Source organism: Ictalurus punctatus, chromosome 23 (genome assembly GCF_001660625.3).
Source record: "Ictalurus punctatus breed USDA103 chromosome 23, Coco_2.0, whole genome shotgun sequence".
Lineage (NCBI taxonomy): Eukaryota > Metazoa > Chordata > Actinopteri > Siluriformes > Ictaluridae > Ictalurus > Ictalurus punctatus.
The window spans coordinates 8,951,052-8,972,014 of NC_030438.2; the positions used below are offsets into that span (position 1 = coordinate 8,951,052).

Below are 20,963 nucleotides of genomic sequence, written 5' to 3' on the forward strand. Positions count from 1 at the left end.
AGCACTAAATGGTCTCGCGCCACAATATCTAAGCGACCTTTTGGTTTTCTATGATCTGCCATGCCTACTTAGATCAAAAGGTGCAGGCTATTTGATGGTACCTCGAGTAGTGAAGGCTACAGCAGGGGGAAGAGCTTTCTCTTATAGAGCCCCACTGTTATGGAACAGTCTTCCTATTAGTGTTCGGGACTCAGACACAGTCTCAGTGTTTAAGTCTAAGCTTAAAACGTATTTGTTTACTCAAGCCTACCCTGACTAGATTCTGTTCTACTACTTCGCAGTCATAATTATCTTTTTTCTCCCTCTCTCCTTTCGCCGAGCCCCACACGAATTTATGGAGATACTAGAGATCCAGATCCTTTCTGCCTCTGGATGGAGCTCAAATCTTCTTTAATTCCAGACTGCTGGGACTACAGCTGCTCCTAACGCCATACAGACTTCATATAAATCCATAATGAACTTTTTCACACTAACTGTTGTTACCCAGATGAGGATGGGTTCCCTTCTGAGTCGGGTTCCTCTCAAGGTTTCTTCCTCTTAAAACATCTTAGGGAGTTTTTCCTTGCCACCGTCGCCACTCGGTGGCTTGCTCAGTTGGGATAAATTCGCAACTTTAATATCTGTATACCATGTTGATATTACTGTAAAGCTGCTTTGAGACAATGTCTATTGTAAAAAGCGCTATACAAATCAAATTGAATTGAATTGAATTACGCTTCCACTCAATGCATTTTGCACCAGATTGTTCAACGCTGTCCCCAAAACTGCACAGCCTCAAGAATAAACTACTCTTTTAAGAAAATGGACTTTTGCAGAGTGAAAGGGAATAGTTACTGCACTGTCAGCAGCCACATGGTTTCCTTGAAGGCTTTGTTAAACGCTCAGGTTTCAGTGCTGCAGATGGACGTTCAGATTTCAGAGGAGTGGCATCATGTTCTAGACTTAATATTGGCACAGCCACCTGTTTTTGTACCTTCCACTGTGTACAGCAGGTATGCAGGGATGATTTCACCTGTTTTCACTGAGAAACGTGAATTTACACAAATAAACAACATACATTAATTGTTCAAGTCCCAGTGAAATAGCAAGGGGAGCACTACTGTCTGTTTTCTTACAAGACCAAATGCATTTTATTGTTGTTCTGTCATTTTATTTATTATATTTTGGCATTTCGCACTTGGAAAAATGAGACAAAGTTGCACGAACCGATAAAAGTACAGATAAATAAGAATAGCACTCTAAATGTGTTGAATTAAGCAGAATGTGCTCAAATATGAGTTTCTTATATATAACCTCTTTTATTGAGTGAATCCAAATCATTTTCACCCACATAATTAGTCAATATAAATCAATGTCCGTAATATATTCAGTAAAAATAAACCAGTTTCCCCCCAGATATTTACTATAATCTAAATGCCTTTTGCTCAGATACTTAATAAATATAAAATTTGAAATTAATTTGGATTTACTCCATATTTTCTGGCCTATATAACTCCACTCTAACTGTTGTTTTTATTACCATGCGCTTCATTTTTCTGTTTAAATCTGAGTTCATTTATTTAGCACTCTTTAATCAAAGTTGTAGTCTGTAACATGTGTTCAGTTATACTCCGTGCCACATTGTTGGCATCATGTTTGGTGCACCTGCAGCTTGGCTTCTCGCAGATTTCTGTGCAAATGAGAGAACATTTCAGTCTCGTAACTTCAAAGAAAAGTTAAAAAATCCATCACTGTGATTATAAACAGCAGAGATTGACCACATGTGGCTCAGGTTCTGCTCTCGGGTTCGTCTGCTCTCTGACGTCGTTGCGGAAATGCAGTGCTCCTCACGTGTGCTCTTTACTTGGATCAGATGTTAAACGCCTTCCTTCTTCCTTCGTTTCTTCACTCTTGTCTACAGTGACTGTGAACGACAGATGCATCTGTAAAATTCACCCAAACTCATTTATTTACTTTTAATTTATTACAATTTTTATTTATTTATTTTTTTTTACCTTTAACCTCCTTGGAATATCTGGCCGTTCCTTCGGTTTTGGTTTTTGAGCACTTGTCTAGGTAGAGGAATTGAGACTCATTATTTATTAGGTTAAATTTATAGAACATCAATCATTTAATATGTTATTATATAGCTCAAATACATTATACGATATTTACTAATAGTGTCAGATTTGTTTTGCTCACTTTGTAATTTGACTATTCCTACTATTAAGGCTGCAAAGATGATCATTAGAGCGAGTACGACGGCGACAGGGATCCACCACGGTCTGGAGGCGGTGTTCATCCTCAGGTTCTCATCTAGGAAAAAGAAAGAAAGAAAGAGAGATCGATCAGCTGGTAGAAAACTGACTTTCCAACTTGTGAGAAAAATAAAGGAGGAAACTCAGTTCTGACAACGAGGAAGTAAAATGAATCCGATCCAGAGAAGTAGGTGTTAAATCAGTAGTGAAAATGCGTATAGTCCTATTTTCTTTTCTAATTTAATACGGAAACAGGTTCACTACAATTTATTTGACCAGTCCCATCAGGATTGCACAATTTTGTGATTGTGTAAATTATCCGCGATATTCGAAGGAGCGTGCAATTTTTCTAAATTACCTCAGATTTCACAAATTTTGAGAAAACCCGCAGCAAAATCCCGCTTTTTTGGCCGCAACGATCACAAAAAACTACAAGAAATCCCGTACGGACTGAAACATCAGCAGCAACTGGAGAGAAAAGTAGAATCTTCACAAATATTTACTCAGATTTCAGATTTTGTTACGTCCCACTTTTGCTTTTTAAAAAAAAAAAAAATTTTAATTCTCCCCAAACCTTTCGGCCAAGTGGCTCTCATATGAACATTTTCTGTTTTGCTGCACTTTCTTTTTTTTTTCAATTTTCATGCTTTCTTTTGTTTCACTGAGTCACCTGATGCTCTCGTAGAATGGTAAATGGTCTGTACTTATATAGCACTTTTTTAACCTTAGCAGTTCCAAAAATGCTTTACACTGGTTCTCATTCATACACACGTCGATAACTTGCCATCAGGAGTAACTCAGGGTTCAGTGTCTTGCCCAAGCAAGGGCTGGGAATCGAACCACCAATCCTACAATTAGTGGACAACCCACTCTACCACCTGAGCCACAGCCGTCCAGGAAGAACTAGAGCAGGAACAGTAGGTGTACTGAGAAATCTGGCATTACTATTATTGCTGAACTCTTACATTTGTGTAGTGTGTCAGGATAGCGCAAATATCACAAAGACGTTTAAATGTGGCTTGTTTCGTCGTTCTATTTCACAATAGCAGCACACAAAATCCCGCTTCATGTTTAGAGCGAAGTTCATTATATTACTCTGTAAAATAAATGAAGGAAATGAAAGCGGAGGTCGGAAACTTGGTGGAGGTTTTCAGCTCAATTTCGCCATGAAAATATTGACAAACAAGATTAATACATGAGCTCCTGTGTGTGTGTGTGTGTGTGTGTTTGTGTGTTTTAAGTAATGCTAATGTATAGCTCTATTCAGATGGGATTAAACCTACACAGTGACCTGGAGTCATTTCATAATTTTCAGGTGCTACTCTGTGATTTTGTTTTCGTCTGGATCGGGTGTGGCGTGTTTTTCTTGCTTCTCCTCTGAGAAGATTACAGACCAAATTACCAGGTGTTTCTCCACCAACTCCATCTGCAGTCATCTGATCATTTCAGTCCTGTCTGGATCGACATGTCCGCCTCTTTTTACTCGGAGTTGTTCATTTTTGAGGATCTAACTTTTTGACGTTTAAACAAAAATATTAATGCAGCAATTTCGCTGACATTATTATTATTATTATTATTATTATTATTATTATTATTATTATTATTATTTAGACTAGTTTGCACAACAAAGTTTTGTCCAGGTCACTGATATTACTTTACTCCACTGTTGGAAATGGAAATCAGATAAACTGATATAGCGTACTTTCAGACTCTTGTGTTGAAGTAATGTTGACCCTGATTTGTGCCACGTAGTTCTTCTGGATAGCTGAGACGTTACAGGTGTACACCCCCATGTGTTCCAGGTTCTGGATACTGCACAGTCGCAGGGATCCATCGCCTTCCTGTACGCGTCGGGGTTCGAGCCAGGCCGTGCCGTTCCAGCGGTTGGAGATCTGCTGTGTCTTGCTGTCATAAGTGTAGATAATGGTGGACATGTTTGCTGTAGTGAAGGACCAGGTCAGTGTAAAGTTCTGCAGGTTCCAGGGGCTTCTACAGGGGATGGTGATGTCCTGACCTTCAGCTGAGTTTATTTCGGTCCAGGTGGAGAATGAGTACACCTTTGATCTGAGTGTGACGTTATTGTGAACTGAAAGAAATACCAGAAATGTGTCAATAAGTGCTGTTAGAACAAACCTCTGTGCAAATAGTTTTTATATTTGTATATATAATGTATATATTTTACATTTTTATATTTATATAGTATTCCTGAACCTTTTGCCTAAATGATGCTTAACCTGATTTGTCTCAAATAGTGCACTATATAACACCATTATGTTATACCCTATGTAATGAGCATGAATAGGGAACTAGTGATTGAGTGTGGGGTTTTTTTTTTGTTGTTTTTTTTTTTGGAAAGCGTTGAGTGACGTCTAACGTTTTTTATCTCCTAACCAATCAGAATTAATCTACTGAGAGAGGCGGTGCTAGCAGGGTGAAGACCTAACCTTGTTAGTGAAGGAAATGAGGAGTATGTTCAATCTGAGATCTCTCAACATCAATATTTTAATCTTCAGTGTAACTACAGTTTAGTTTCAGGATGTTTATTGTTATCCAGTATTAAGGCTTGACTTTAACTTTCTGTCTCCGAAGCCAAACCTCAGACACGCTCTTTCCTATTCATTAGACTAAATGTTGAAAAACAAATGTAGTCTTTATTATTATTATTATTATTATTATTATTATTATTATTATTAATGTTAGTAAGATAGCTTGTAATAGCTAGGTGAATCGTTTCATTAAATTGAAGATCGATTAAAACCGGAGGATCAATATTATTTTTTTCACCCAGCCCTGGTGAATAATATCGTGAGACCAACTCTTCATAGCACATGTAAGTGTCTCTGAGTTTCTCTGCCTGTTCAGTTAGTCAAAATGTTTTGTAATTGTTTTCTCCTCCCGAGAATCTATCTGCACTCTGCTGTGGCTCTCTAATGTGAGTTAGAATAAACACTTATTTATTATAAACGATGATCAGACCTGTCTCCGTCAGCGATGTGGTCCACGTCTGTGCAGCATAGGACGAGGTGACGATACAGATGTAGGTGAGGTTGTTACGCTGTCCCAGCCTCTTCAGTCTACTCTCCATGACGTACAGCCCCTGCTTGTCGGCCATTTTTCTTGTTGTGTATTTGAGTTCCTCCACTGGAATGGGCGGATTCGTGGACCAGAAGACGTGAGGAGCAGGGTAAACATTGCATGTGGAGCACTTGAGCTCCTCAAAACCGCTCAGACGAGTAATCTCGAGATTCACTGAGCGGATAGGGGCTGGAGAAAAAGTGGTAGATTCTTTAATAAATAAAAAACATTTAATCGTTGAAAAGTTTCTGGGGCGTAAGAGGAATAGAAGACCCTAAGACGTGCTGTTTGGGTCGATAACTGTGACTCACCTTCCACTTTCAGTACAACGAAACTGTCCATTTTTTCCCCCTTAGTCACTTCACATCTGTAGCGCCCCCTGTCTTTCAGGATGCAGCGCTGCAGGATGAGCGACGCATTCCCAAGTGATAGCTCGTGAGCTGAAATGGACGTCCTTCCCATAAAAAGCTCATTGTGACTGTTTGTACCCTGTGGATGACTGTAAATAAGGGCGTCCCGTCTGAACCAGCGGATCTCCTCTCGGCCCGAGGGGGTAAAGCTGCAGGGAAGGACACAGTCCTCAGAGTACTGACAGGTTACATGCACATCTGATAGAAGAAAAAAAAACATCAGGGTTAAGTTTAAAGCTCTTAAACATGCTCCTTTTACAGTCTAATCCTCTACAGCATAGCCTCTTTCATTTCAGGATTACTGGTAATTGTGTGGAAATCTGAGACAAATACGAAACCGAGTTACTCCCTAGAACTGTGTAAATATTCAATGATGCAGTGGGTCTAAAATTCTAATGCGTTTTGTACAATGGAGTGAAAATCCATTACTTTCTTCTTGGGGATTTTTACTTCAAAAACTTTTATGGAGAGCCTGACACTTGAGAGAGAAAACGCCGCACCTGAGATGGTGGTGGTGATAAAAACGCTTACTCATGAAGATGAATGATGTTGGATTCAAGCCTAAGATCATGAATTCAGTGAAATTCACAGCGTGTCGTTAAAAACTCCCTGCTGTTCTGGACTGTCCTCAGTTAAAATGATTTTATGCTGAATTTAATCAGATTTTAGCCAAAGTGACCCTTATTCATTCATTTTTTACATTTAAAGTTACGTACAGTACGGCTAAAGCTGATTGTAATTCATAATCACAATGCAAATTCAGACACATTCATTCTGAATGGAGTTTTTCTTTGGTGTATCTGTATGATCAAGTGTGTGTAAAGTTCAGGTGAAATCTTTTACATATAAAATGCCTGTCTTTCATTGGCTCACTACATTGCGACACCTACAGAAATGAGGATATTTATGTAAATAAGATGTACACTGATCAGCCATAACATTAAAACCACCTGCCTAATATGCCTGAGCCATCGAGGCATGGACCCCACACGACCTCTGAAGGTGTGCTGTGGTATCTGGCACCAAGACGTCAATATCAGATCCTTTAAATTCTGTAAGTTGTGAGGTGGGGTTTCCGTGGATCGGACTTATTTGTCCAGACCGTCCCACAGACGCTCGATCGGATTGAGATCTGGTGAACTTGGAGAACCATGTTTGCAGTGTGTCAGGGAGCATTATCCTGCTGAAAGAGGCCACTGCTGTTAGGGAACACCGTTACCATGAAGAGGTGTACTCGGTCTGCAGCAATGTTTAGGCAGGTGGTACGTCTCAAAGTAACATCCACATGAATGCCAGGTCCCAAGGTTTCCCAGCGCAACATTGCCCAGAGAATCACACTTCCTCTGCCAGCTCGCCTTCTTCTCATAGTGCATCCTGGTGCCATCTCTTCCCCAAGTAAACCACACACACACACACACACACGTGTAAAAGAAAATGTGATTCATCATCTAGCCCTGGTCAAACTTGCTCAGATCCTCACGCTTGCCAGTTTTTCCTGCTTCCAACACATCAACTTTGAGAACTGACTGTTCTCTTGCTCTCTAATAAATAAACCCCGCCCCTCAACAGGTGTCATGGTAACGAGATAATCAACACTACTCACTTCACATGTCAGTGGTTTTAATATTATGGCTGATCAGTGTAAATGAAAACTGAGAGGTGTGTCATATGCATACGACATGTAAACAATAGGCTTGTGGGCGGAGCTTGTTTCCATGCAGCTGAAACTGATTCAATATAATTTCATCATAATACTAAACAAAACCTTCATGAGACCGTGTGTAGAAACATCTTCACACGTTTCAGTGTTTTGACTTCTTTCTACACGGTTTTAATTGCACCGTTTCCTCTGTGTGTGATGATCTTATCGGTGGTGACACATCAGTTTGGGATTTTTTTTACACCTTAAACACAAATGTCATCTGATCTCACCTTGAGTTTTTCCATCCGCCTTTTTAAGAAACCACATGAAAAGCACGCAAGTCCAGACTTGTGCTGCAGATGTTTTCATTGCTGGAGTCTCTGAGGTATGAAGATGATGGACAGAAGTGTTAATCATACATTTATGCACATTCTTCTGTTCTAGAGTTTTTGCTAGAGAATACTAGAGTATTATTTCAGACAGCTCAGAGGAAACAGTGATCCAGATCCAATTGTTGTGTTAAGTACATTGTAAACAATTAATTTTTTTTAGAACCATTACTGGCTCTTCAGCTGTCTTTCTGGAGGAACCTTTGTCCATGTAGAACCCTAGAATAGTGTTTTCCTATCGGAAAGGTTTCCAAGTGTAACCCTTTAATTGGGTCGGGTTTGTTTCGGATTTGGGTCCTAGCCTGGGAGCAACGGATTGGATCACAAGAATTATATTATTTATTATTATTATTATTATTATTATTATTATACTTAGTTCTTAATATGAACTTTAAGCTCAATAAATGATTTATTTTTAATACCTAGAACTTTGTCAGATGTTTCAAAGTTAGCTCTTGGTACTTGACCAACTGTTTAGGGGTTCCTTGGAATTGGGTTCTATTTGGAACCCTTTATAGTAGGGAAACGCTGTCGTAGGTTTAGAAGCTTTAAGTGTTCTCTAGAGGAACAACTGAAGGAACATTAAAGATATAAAAACAAGAGCAATCAGGACTTTTCTCTCTGAGAGAATGAACACGTTTTTACTGGATTGAACTCCAACACAGATCTAGATTTATTTTGAAGAAGCAAACACTTATTTCTTCTTTGTCGCTCTATAACTTATATTCCTGTTCCGTTTTAATTATTTTTGTTCAGACCTTTTCTATCGTAATTGATGTCTTTGGTGTTTGTCAGTGACCTGTATGTGTCATTACTGAGCACAGTTTTAATTACATAACCTCATATGGATGAGTCATACTCATCCCCATTAACTACAACTAAAATATTTACAAGTTTGTCTCAGAAGGAATGAAATGAACAAACACGCATGGTTATGCCTTTTATCGCAAACTTCTGGATGTTACCTGTGACTCATCAGCTGTTCGTGATCAGAGCAAAGAGGTGCGGGGGGAAAAAACGCAGACGTATTGGACGTCTGTCGTGTTACTTTCCCCCATAGGTTAACTGCTGCTGTCACGCTGCCAAACCTCAGTGATGACAGTAATTTGCACAGAGTAATGTACAGAAAGAAAAATATACACATGCTTATCTAATCATTTCCTTCACAATGGTATCGGCATGGATCAGATAATTACCTGACCTACAGCGAGATTGGATTTTAGTGTCGCTTTTTACGTCTGATTTCAGGCGATTATTACATTTAAATAAAGTTGTAAAACATTTTAATTGGGTTTAAAACTCTCTTTGAGAATTTTTTCCCCTAGGCACGTCCTTTCCTTTCCTCAATTGTAGGTCGCTTTGGATAAAAGCATCTGCTAAATGAATAAATGAATAAATGTAAATGTAGAAACTGGGTGAGTAAGCTGTCCAATCTCCAAATTATGACTCGTTATTTTCTGATTAATACCTAGAACATCTTTATGGTTTAGAGTAGAAACCCTTTTTACCATTACACTCTTGGTACACTCTTAGAAATACATGTTTAATGTAGAAGCTTTATGGGTCCTTCAGTGGTCTCTCTTGGAGAACTGTTCTACGTGCTGTAGGGTTCTACAGCAAAGCGTTTCTATATCAGAGAGGGTTCTTTAACACGTGGATTGTATAACACAACGTGTAACTGTTGGTACTTTAGTGCATTCTTAGGGGAAAAAAGGTTCTTTAAGGGTTCAGCATTTAAAATCTTTCTGATCAGATCAGATTAGATCAGATTGTTAAAAACAACAAAAAGTACAAAAATCAACATTAACATCACATAATCAGACTGGAGTTATTAATCCTCACTTTATGCTCATTTTAACATAAATAGAACACATTAGTGATTAAATTGCACTGTCTATGAGTAAAAAGTAAAGGTAAATAAAGTTTACTCACGTGTGCATGTGTGTGTGTGTGTGTGTGTGTGTGTGTGTGTGTGTGTGTGTGTGTGAGACACTCCTGAACTGAGCAGCTGCTGTTTGTTGATTGCAATGAGGAATTCAGCTACGACGAGATGTACAGGTTTTTTCCTCCAAACACACCCATTAAACTATCAGTGGTGCAACGGCAGAAGAAGGGTGAGTAGTCACTTCTCACGCCTCCTCCTCGTGGGCGGAGTTTAGTCACACTTCCTTCAGCAGAGCAGATTAAGTATCAAACCTTGGACTCGGACACACACCATAAAGCACATCCTGTAATGTAAACCGTGACTGGTCATCGTGATGATGGTTTGAGTGCGTGTACATTCTTACAACATTCCTTTTTTTTTACTGTTTTACTGTTCTCCTCTGACTGTTATAAAGCGCTGACACTGGAGACTCCTTCCATAAACATTACATAAACATTGTAACACTGGTGAGATTTTCTCTCACATCTTTCTCCTGTGGACACATTTATTGTTCCTGGAGGTTTGAATCCGCATTGTATTGTTGGATTTCTTAACCAGGACTATGGGAACCGGTTACAGGTGAAAGGGTGTGTGTGTGTGTGTGTGTGTGTGTGTGTGTGTGTGTGTGTGTGTGTGTATGTGTGTGTATGTATGTGCGCGCTGAAACCATCACACATCACTTGACCTCATCTTCAGGTTGTAATCCACCAGATTAGACCACATACTGGAATTACTGGACATACAGTGTTCTTATGATGATCTGTTTTTACATCTCTCCACTTTTCTCTCTCTCTCTCTCCCTCTCTCTCTCTCTCTCTCTCTCTCTCTCTCACTTCCACTGCATCCTTTCTTTTTCTTTCTTTCTATTTCTCTCTTTCTTTCTCTCATCAGAGGACAATAAAGATTTTAACAATATGTACAGCTACGTTTAGTTTTTACAGACTGTTAATGAGAGGGAGAGGGGAAAAAGTATTTAAAATTGAGGAAATAATGAAGTATAATTAAACGAAGAAATGTAAAAAAAAAAAAAAAAAAAGTTACAATTTTTAAAAAATATTTTGAAAGAAAAGACCATGGTCATCCCAGTCCCCTGACCTGAACCCCATAGAAAACCTGTGGGGTGAACTGAAGAGGAGAGTCCACCAGCGTGGACCTCGAAATGTGAAGCATCTGGAGAGATTCTGCATGGAGGAATGGTCTCAGATCCCTTGCCATGTATTCTCCAACCTCATCAGGCTTTATTAGAAGACTCAGAGCGGTTATCTTGGCAAATGGAGCTAGCACAAAGGTTTGACTAAAAGGGTGTGTACAGGTATGTGGTATACAGTGTTTACTGTCCTTAAACTGAGCTAACACACATTTAGTCCTGTTCTGTGAAAATCCTGATTAGGTGCAGCACTGTGTGTGTGTGTGTGTTTGTAGGTTACAGAAAGATTTCCATGCCCACACACACACACATACATAAGAGGATTTCAGGATAGAATTAATTCCAATCTTTCATTACTGTGAGAATGAAATCGTATTGCCGTCAGTCGTGTGAGCGTCCGGAGTGAACTGCAGAGCGAGCTACAGACCTTCGAGACATCAGATTTTGAGAAGCTCAGGATTGGACTGAGTCTGACCTTCTGCATCTACTATCTCTCTAGAGGTAACTAGAGTAAACCGGACTGGGACTGGGATCAGGTGATGGCCGAGACGGAATCTCAGGACCACGCTGAGCGTCTCTGGAAGACTGCGACACGATCTGAAGGTTCTGAAGGAAAGGAAAAGGTCCAGACTTTGGCTTGAGCATGAAGCTGATTCTGTTGAGCCTCAGGCTGCTGTGTTTGGCCTGCTTGTGGCCTGTCACGCTGCTCAACCACCGCTTCCCAAACCGCAGGAAGAACAAGGATGTGTACCTGGGAGAACACGCCAAACACAGACACCCAGGGTAAATCCGGGATCTCTGCATTTTTCTTCTCACTCTATTCTAGTCTTTGCTTAGAAATCATGAAATCTCGAGTAATTACAGAGCTTTCGTTTATTTATTTATTTATTTTTCCTAAAGGAACACAATCAGTTTATGAAGGGAGTGTTGATGGTCGGTTGAAATGTTATTTTCATCCTGGTCTTGATCTTGGCTTTATGCAGCGACGGTTTCTGCTCCTTGTCCCTGCTAATTATCCCTCAGACGAGGAGGGGAGCCTCAAACCTTCTGCTTTTCATCTGCACTTTATATAGCCTCGCACAGGAACATAAACACAAACAGCCTTATGAAATCGTTGACTGTTGACGAATGTTAATGTGAGATCCAGATGATTGTGGAATTCGAAAAATGCGAAAAATTGTATTTTTGCGCCTCCTCAAACCATTTAAAAAAGTGTTTTTCTTTTTGGTTGCACTCCAAAATGCACTAAAACCTCAAAAATTAAAAATAGACAAACACCATTAAAACAATCTAGACCAGCAGCTCCGACAGGAATCAACCAACACTTTAGAGATTGTTCTGTGACCTTTTCCAGTCTGATCAGCATCAACAACTCTTTTTCTGAGGTCCTCAGAAATCTCCTTTGTTCATGCCGTGACACGCTTCCACAAACACGTGTTGTGAAGATCAGACTCTGATAGAACCCTGTCCTTTAAATAAAACAGAGCGCTCACTCACTCACACCTGATCGTCATCCCTAGATGTTCACATACTTTTGCCTCTCACAGAGAGAGAGATGTAATACTAGATCATTTTCCTTAATAAATAAAAGACCGAGTATAATATTTTTGTCTCACTTGTATAGTTGGGTTCTAACTGTGTGAAAATCTGAAGATGTTTTATATCGTACTTATGCAGGTATATAGAAAATTCTAAAGGGTTCACAAACTTTCAATCAGCAATGTAAACCTGAGATTTGTAGCTACACTATTGTCAGAGCTGCTGCTGTAGAGAATTAATCAACACCTTCTGACCAATCAGAATCCAGAATTTGACAGCATCGTGTTGGAAAAGATTCATTTGAAAAGTTTAAATGAAAAATAGAAGAAATAAAAGTCACAAATTCAGTAAAATGATAATTAAGTGTTGTTACTTTACTGTGTGCCACTTAAGAAAGAATAATTCCAGTGTGCGTTTATGTGGATCACGCGTCATTGGTTTAATCCGCGACCTCTTTTTTTCTCTCTCTCTCTCACACCTAGCCGGATTGACCACAAGCTAAAAAAGCAGGACAGCACCAAATCGCTCCTGATCAAAACCGAGCAGCTGCTGAGGATCGAGGAACATGACTTTGCCATGCGACCGGGATTCGGAGGTCAGAATCGACCGCAAGACTTCTCCTAATGCTTCCCTGGTTCTCTCCTCTTTCCATCATCACACGTGTCATTTCACAGGAAACACAGTAAAGTGCTCCGTACACAAAGTTTATAACCCAAATGGCCTAAATTTAGAGCTGACCCAGATTCTGTGCTATACAAATCAGACAACAGCTACCTGAGTCACAGATGTAGGTTCATGAGTGTTAATCTGGATTATGGTTCAGGTTTGTTAGAGCAGGTGCAGGGGAGAGAGAGAGAGAGAGAGAGAGAGAGAGAGAGAGAGAGAGAGAGAGAGAGAGAGAGAGAGAGAGAGAGAGAGAGAGAGAGAGAGAGAGAGAGAGAGAGAGAGAGAGAGAGAGAGAGAGAGAGAGAGAGAGAGAGAGAGAGAGAGAGAGAGAGAGAGAGAGAGAGAGAGAGAGAGAGAGAGAGAGAGAGAGAGAGAGAGAGAGAGAGAGAGAGAGAGAGAGAGAGAAGCATTTAATTTCAGGTTAGAGAGAAAGTTAAAGGAGAAGAGACGCAATTTCTAGTACATCTCCACTTCCTTTGGTTTGTTTCTGCTTAAACATTCTATTACAAGGTGTTTCCCTTTCAGAAAGGGTTCGGAGAACTCTTCTGAGCAGCGTAGAACTCTCAACTAGGCACAGAACAGCAGAGGAACCCTTTATTCCAAGTGTGTATGCAGGTGACTACAAAACATGAGGTTCTTATGATGTTCAAATTGGACAAATCGGATTGGTCAGAAGGTGTTCGATAGCAGACGAGCCACATGAAAGCTAAAAAAAAAAAAAAAAACCAGATGAAAAAAACGTATTGTTGTTGATATGGTGATGTTTTCTGTAAGGAGATGTTCATATTTATGGAAGGAGTCTCCAGAGTCAGCACTTGTAACAGTCAGAGGTAACTTCTAAGTGAGGTTTCTGACATCTTCAGGACAGAAGAGTTTAGGCTTTGAGGAGAACCTAGTTTTGTCTCGATACCATCGACATATCGTACGATACTTTACCAGTTAAATTATCACAATACCACGCAATATTGTGTTAATTCATCATTAAAATCTACAAAATGAACCAAATTTACATAATTACATCGATATAAATGAAAACAGACAAACTTTCTACGAATTTTCCTCTTAAGACTTTATTAATGAGAAGGAATGTTGGAAATACAACTCAAGAACAATCATACAATCAGGCAAGTGACTAATTCAATGTGCCACATATTTCATCTATTGTTGTTCGCTAGAGCAATGAAATCACGCAAATGGAAATTGTCCTCAGAAAACTAAGAATAAACACATCACTAGGCATCAATAACTTAATTTGGAAACGAACTCCAAAAAAAAAAAAAAATCATATAGTTGGAAGTGTTAGCCAGCTTACTATCAAATACGGCTAGTTGTAGTGTTTATACACAGCGGTTAGCATAGCGTTAGCTCGCTTACTAGCAAACCGGAGCTCTTTAAAGATTAAGGTAAAGAATTTACAATAAACGAAGTGTCACTAACCTTTGTGTATTCTGAAAAACAGCGTGATGAAAAGATGTGTTGGCGAAAATAGGATTAACTGCCGCACATACAACATTACTTACGGTACTACTGTATTGACAATATTAGCATTTATAAAAAAAAGTGGCATCGGCGGTATTTTGAAGCTTTGGAATCGCGATACTACCGTAGTACCGCTGTACCGTACAACCCTATTGGTTATATAAGTGTTTATTTTGGTTTATTAAGAGAATAAAGAGAGGGCTGGTGAAGGAACGATTGTTTATAGCTGCTAGAACGTAAGCCTGAACTCGTTTCATGGACGTTCCACAGCGTTAAGCACAAATATAAACTGATAAAATTATGTTCTGGTCATTTTTTTAACGAATAAAAATCGTAATCGTTGTTCTAATCGTTGTGCTTTATGAGGAATAAGAGACTTTGGGATGTGCTGTTCTATGAATCAGCTTCACGGTGGGAACAGTAACTCCTGTTGTGTTTTATTTCACACCAAAGACAACAATACGACCAAAAAATGAAAAACCAAAGGAAAGGATTGAAAAGGATGCAAAAGGAAACATTTATCATTGATTGGGGTTAGAAAAGCTGAAACGTGAAACCCAACACCACACTAAATTGCTTTGTATTCTTTATTTTGTCCTTAGGGTGCGCAGACTTTTGCACTCACCTGCGATCCCCCAGACCAGGCTTCACACACTAGCACGTTTATACGGATGTAATTGAAAGCAGATCTGTCTGCCGAGACGCTGATTTAAAAACCTTTAGAACTTTAAAACTCAGGCTTTCCTTGTTCTCCCACTGACACGCCTTCTCGCTGCCAGGTCCACAAATACACACTTCCCACCATCACCACAACCTCGAACCACAAACCGGCTCCGAGTTTAACCTTTACCAGATGTCTAGAACGGCACAGCTGCCTTTAGTCTGCTCTGTGGACCACTACACCGTACGATTAGTGTCTAGACATGTGTGAGCTGTTCTAGTTGTATATGTGATCTTGTACAGAACGTGTAAAACGTGTAAAAGGAGGGTAAGTGACGTGTCTAGAGTCAACTCTGATTATTCCGACAGTGTTATCTAGCATTAAAATCTGGTTCTCACAGTAAATATTCTCACTATTTTGACTTTAATTCCTTAAACATACACACCGTTTGAGGTGTACATGAAGGAAACATGATTTCTTGTTTGATTTTTCTTCTAACTTTTAACCAAAATCTATTTTTTAATACCCAGACTTAAGTAAAAGTCACGTAAGTTGCAATATGGCGTCCCAAAAAGTTCTGTATTAGGCCCGCTATTATTCTCCCTTCATACCACAGCGCTGCTGATTTCTGGATTCTGATTGGTCAGAAGGTGCTGATTAATTCTCTCTCACAAGGTTTATATTAATGTGCTCAGTCGTTGCTACGGTAACAGCTCATTCACAGAGACTCGTACGGCGGAAGCTCTACGTAAACGGATTGAATGTGAGCGTAAATGCTGATATGACATTTTCTGTAAGGAGAGGTTTATTTACTTACTTATTTACGGAAGGAGTCTCCAGTGTCAGCGCTTTGTAACAGTCAGAGGTAACGCTGTAACTTTAAAAGAGAGAGATAAACAGAGAGGCTGGAGCGGGAACGACTGTTTATTGCTGCGATAACGTGAGTGAGAATGTTACTTGTTTCTCGTACATTCCACCGGAGTAAATGTAACTATAAACAGACAAAAATAAAAGTACGATGTGTTGTTCTTTAATAAAGAAAACATTGTAGTCATGGGAAAATGATGTAAGAGGAATACAACATTCATGGATTTGCGTAGTATTTTATTGTAATAAACACACACGCTCTCTCTCTCTCTCTCTCTCTCTCTCTCTCTCTCTCTCTCTTTCTCACACACACACACACACACACACACAATTGGATGAATAGAAGCTTCTCTTAAAATCAGATTAAATAAATACTGATATTACGTATATGGTTTCACCGAATTTCACCCAAAACTTTACAGCTAATCTATGAAACCAAAAGCGATGTACTAAATGCTAATTTATTTAAAGCAAGACTGTCACGGTGATATCAGACACCTAGCATGCTGACCTTTTAGACTACATTTAGGTGTGCATTTCAACACGTCGGACCTCGCATTGTACCCTTTCAAACAAAGACCCTCGAAACAATACCTCTGCTTCTTCTATTTCAACGAGTTCTACAGATGTTGTGTGCAGGTGGAGAAAGCGTAGACTTCACAAAGTTCACGCTTTCTCAGTCTTTACACTTCGTCTGGATGTCACGTTCCACAACTACGTTGTGTTGTTGTCTACAGGCTCTGCCATTCCCGTGGGTATCGACGTACAGGTGGAGAGTTTAGACAGCATCTCAGAGGTCAACATGGTAAACACGCCATCGCTTTACGTATCGAACATCTGGCTCCGTGACTCTGGATCTGAATGCTGGTGTGAGTTTGGTTCCTGTTTGTTCTTCAGGACTTTACCATGACGCTATACCTGAGGCACTACTGGAAAGACGAGCGTCTGGCTTTTCCCTCGGGAAACAACCTGAGCCGCACTTTCGACTCCCGGCTGGTGAAGAAGATCTGGGTTCCTGACGTCTTCTTCGTCCACTCGAAGCGCTCGTTCATTCACGACACTACCATGGAGAACATCATGCTGAGGGTTTACCCAGACGGCAATGTTCTGTACAGCGTCAGGTGACCTCTTGTGTTCGCGGAGTCCATCATTCTGTAAATTCATCTACTGTAATGAAATGAATCCTATGAGATGCAAAATGACTTTAGTTTTGCAGAATTAACTTTGTGAGGTATGAAGCAGTACATTGTACTGTTGGAGCCACGTGAAGTGCCACATTTATAGTACTAATGCTCCTACTAATCCTCGTGAAGATCTGATTATATGTAAAAGCTGAATTTATCTCCTGGTGCAGGATAACAGTGACGGCTCAGTGCTCCATGGACTTCAGCAGTTTTCCTCTGGACACCCAGAACTGTTCTCTGGAGCTGGAGAGCTGTGAGTGTTTTTACCTTCATAATAATTCAAATAAAACACCGTTCTAACGTTAAAATCGACAAAATCATCTTCGCAAAACATCAACCCCGTGTGCCGTTTTTAAAAAAAACACTACTCCAGAATTTCTCCACCTCATTTCTGTCCACAGATGAAAATTTCAACTCTGAAGAAAGAAAAGAACAGAAAGCACGTTCACGGCAAAGTCACTAATAAAGACAGGTGTTGAATTTCCTCGATCTATTCAGAGAAAGTTTTAAAATGTTTCTTTTCGATCTATCCAAGTCTCCAGCGCTGGAGTAGTTCCGGTTACTTCACACGGTCCTGAAGGTTTTGTGGTATCCATACGCCGTCAGACTCACACAAACACCACGACTTCTTCCCTCTGAAAAAGCAGTTCCACCTGTAGAAAAAAACTATTTGACAGATTTAAAGCTTCATTTATGTACAAACACCTTAAACTAATGGTGTTGAACATCTGCCCTTAGACTCGTAATATAAATGAAATTGGTGCAAACTAAAAGTCTGTGGTAATCACATGCACACACACACACACACACACACACACACACACACACACACACACACACTTACACACATGTACACACATAATAGATACAGTCTGACTTTATTATTATATCATGTTAATAATACTGAATAATACTTCAGTAATAATCAGTAGGGAAAAGTTAAGGAGAAGGTCGAGATCCTGGTTTTTGGAGATGGGTTTTCTTGCTTGGAATCTGACAAAAGTATTTAAATATGGATTTTGTATATTTGAATTATACTGAATTAACTTGTGGTATTTAAGTCAAAGTATTTTTTTTCAGTTTGAATTTCTCTAATTTGTATTTTGAGTTATATGTTTTTAAAGGCAAACCTTCCCTCGAACAAGTTCAAAACCAAGAATTAACATTGGCACAAATGTAATTTTATGAAATACTTTTCTCCAAGCGCCATACCAAAATGTCCCTTTGGTCATTTGTAATGAGATGTTGTACTTTATTGGAATAAAACCTCATTTGTTATCCCGCAGACGCGTATAATGAAAACGACCTCATGCTGTACTGGAAGAACGGAAACGACTCTCTGAGAACTGATGAGATTGTTCTCTCGCAGTTCTTTATAGAGGAGTTCAACCCTTCCAGCGGCCTGGCTTTCTACAGCAGTACCGGTACTGTTTGTGGTTTTTTTCCCCATATCTTCCTTTTGGGACAGGTTCATATTTCCTTTGGGGAAAATGTTGAGTAACTGCCGGCTTTGTCTCGGTTTCCTCTCAGGCTGGTACAACAGACTCTACATCAACTTCATCCTCAGGAGACACATTTTCTTCTTCATGTTGCAGACCTACTTTCCCACGATGTTAATGGTCGTCCTCTCCTGGGTGTCCTTTTGGATCGACAGACGGGCCGTGCCTGCTCGCGTCTCACTTGGTACCACACACTCATACACACAAACACACACACACCACACTATTGTGTTTGGACTCTCACTTTGATTACACTGTGGTTTACACTAAACCCACTGCGGCTACCGAACCCGAAATCAAAAATATTAATACTAAAATACAGTTTACACCAAATCAAACGAGCCACAACATGATGACGGTCCACATGTGGACCCAGTTAAGCGTTTGAGCAAACTGTGCTTGGACAAGTTCTGTAACAGAACCGATAACTGTATAGAAAAAATAGGAAACTAAACTATAGTATAGTATATATAACTAAACTAATTCAAATAGATTTTTATTCACTTATTTATACCCATAAATGGATCACTAAATGAAGTTTAAGCACGAAAAAGTTTACTGTTGTAAGGAATTTTATAGAACTGGACCTTCATAAATCTTTTATTTTTGTTCCAATCCAGGAATCACCACCGTCCTGACCATGTCGACCATCATCACGGGTGTGTCGGCGTCCATGCCCCAGGTGTCCTATGTAAAAGCGGTGGATATCTACCTGTGGGTCAGCTTCCTGTTTGTCTTCCTGTCAGTCATCGAGTACGCTGCTGTCAACTACTTCACGACCGTGGAGGAGATGAAGAAGATGAAGAAGGGAAAGGTCGAGATCTCCTCTTACAGTCATTAGCAGTTTAATGTTGCATATTAATTACCTTCCTTTACGCTTCAGTTGATGCTTTGCTAAAATTTATTGATGAGTTATTTATGAGTGAATGCAGTAAGTGGTGTGGCTTTGTGAAGGGTCTATGATCAGATTTATTTACAAGTTAATACAGTAATTGGCAGGGCTTTGTGAAGGGTCTGTGAACAGATTTATTTACAAGTTAATACAGTAAGTGGGCGGGGCTTTGTGAAGGGTCTATGATCAGATTTATTTACAAGTTAATATAGAAAGTGGGCGCGGGCCTTTGTGAAGGGTCTGTGAACAGATTTATTTACAAGTTAATATAGTAAGTGGGCGGGGCTTTGTGACGGCTCTAGGATCAGATTTATTTACAAGTTAATACAGTAAGTGGGCGGGGCTTTGTGAAGGCTCTAGGATCAGATTTATTTACAAGTTGATATAGTAAGTGGGCGTGGCTTTGTGAATGGTCTATAATCAGATTTATTTACAAGTTAATACAGTTAATACAGCACGATTTTCTTTTTAACTATTGAAATGTCGCCCTTTGCTGGTGAAAAACCTATCAGCTTTAAACTCATTGCAGGTGTTAACATCACATTCTTAGGAGTTTTTGTAACGATGCTTCCTTCTTGTCCGTAGCTCTCCAGATTTGACACTTCCCAGGCCATGGCCTTTGACGGCTGTTTCCATGACACAGACATTGACCTCAGCACCTTCCCTCAGCTGACGGACCTCGCTGTGGAACCTCCGATGTCCTCGCAGAACTCCATCGTACCCGAGGCTCCTCTTACACTGGGCACGCGTCTGCGGAAAACACCGCCTCTGAGACACCATCTCCAGCTGCTCATGAGCAATAGCTACATGATCGACTCGTACTCCAGGATCCTGTTTCCTCTCGCCTACCTCACTTTTAACATCATCTACTGGAGCATCTACACCTGAACCAAAAAACACGACCCAAAATCAGGGGGAAAACTGATCAGGACGCCTTTTTCACACAAGTGTGAATCATGACGATTGGTTTACGTCAGAATAATCTTGTGACTATTAACAAACCTTCCACATAAATAGATTATTCAAAAACGAGTTTATGGAAGGAGTCTCCAGTGTCACTGACACTTTCATTTTTTTCGACATCTTCAGGATAGAGGAGTTTATTTTCCCGTTTCCAGTTGATTGTTAATGTACATCAAGCAACATAGTCCTTGTTTATCAAAGCATATATATATATGAATTTGTGAATATTCTCTAAAAATTGGTCTTAGTTGAAGTAGGACTTTGAGGACATTTAAATATTATTTGTAAATATTATTGGAACTATTAAATTTTTAATAGATTTATTCAAACAAATATTAAAGGTTAAATGCAGATGTGTATATATATATATATATATATATATATATATA

The 20,963-nt window shown here is 39.6% G+C and overlaps 2 protein-coding genes across 5 annotated transcripts; one reads left to right on the top strand and one right to left on the bottom strand.

Moving 5' to 3' along the window:
• Window positions 1–1,128: 1,128 nt before the first annotated feature.
• hhla2b.1 (HERV-H LTR-associating 2b, tandem duplicate 1) lies at window positions 1,129–9,800 on the bottom strand. Of its 4 annotated transcripts, none has more exons than XM_017453394.3 (8): window positions 9,686–9,800; window positions 7,655–7,744; window positions 5,624–5,920; window positions 5,214–5,501; window positions 3,940–4,323; window positions 2,182–2,295; window positions 1,995–2,051; window positions 1,129–1,903 (listed from the first exon to the last, which is right to left on the bottom strand). In XM_017453394.3, the coding sequence occupies exons 2-8, from the start codon at window positions 7,731–7,733 to the stop codon at window positions 1,827–1,829; spliced, it is 1,296 nt and encodes a 431-aa protein (XP_017308883.1). In that variant the 5' UTR covers window positions 7,734–7,744; window positions 9,686–9,800; the 3' UTR covers window positions 1,129–1,826. The 4 variants fall into 4 exon arrangements, with proteins under 4 accessions (XP_017308883.1, XP_053531008.1, XP_053531007.1 ...); XM_053675033.1 differs by having other exon boundaries at window positions 5,624–7,108; XM_053675032.1 differs by lacking the exon at window positions 9,686–9,800 and adding an exon at window positions 8,719–8,738.
• LOC108256477 (gamma-aminobutyric acid receptor subunit rho-3) lies at window positions 9,723–20,945 on the top strand. The gene is made up of 10 exons (XM_047150358.2): window positions 9,723–10,979; window positions 11,324–11,607; window positions 12,846–12,958; window positions 16,774–16,841; window positions 16,934–17,157; window positions 17,391–17,473; window positions 18,507–18,644; window positions 18,751–18,903; window positions 19,340–19,533; window positions 20,197–20,945. Exons 2-10 carry the CDS (start codon window positions 11,468–11,470, stop codon window positions 20,497–20,499), a joined length of 1,416 nt encoding a protein of 471 aa, XP_047006314.1. The 5' UTR covers window positions 9,723–10,979; window positions 11,324–11,467; the 3' UTR covers window positions 20,500–20,945.
• The last annotated feature ends 18 nt before the right edge of the window (window positions 20,946–20,963 follow it).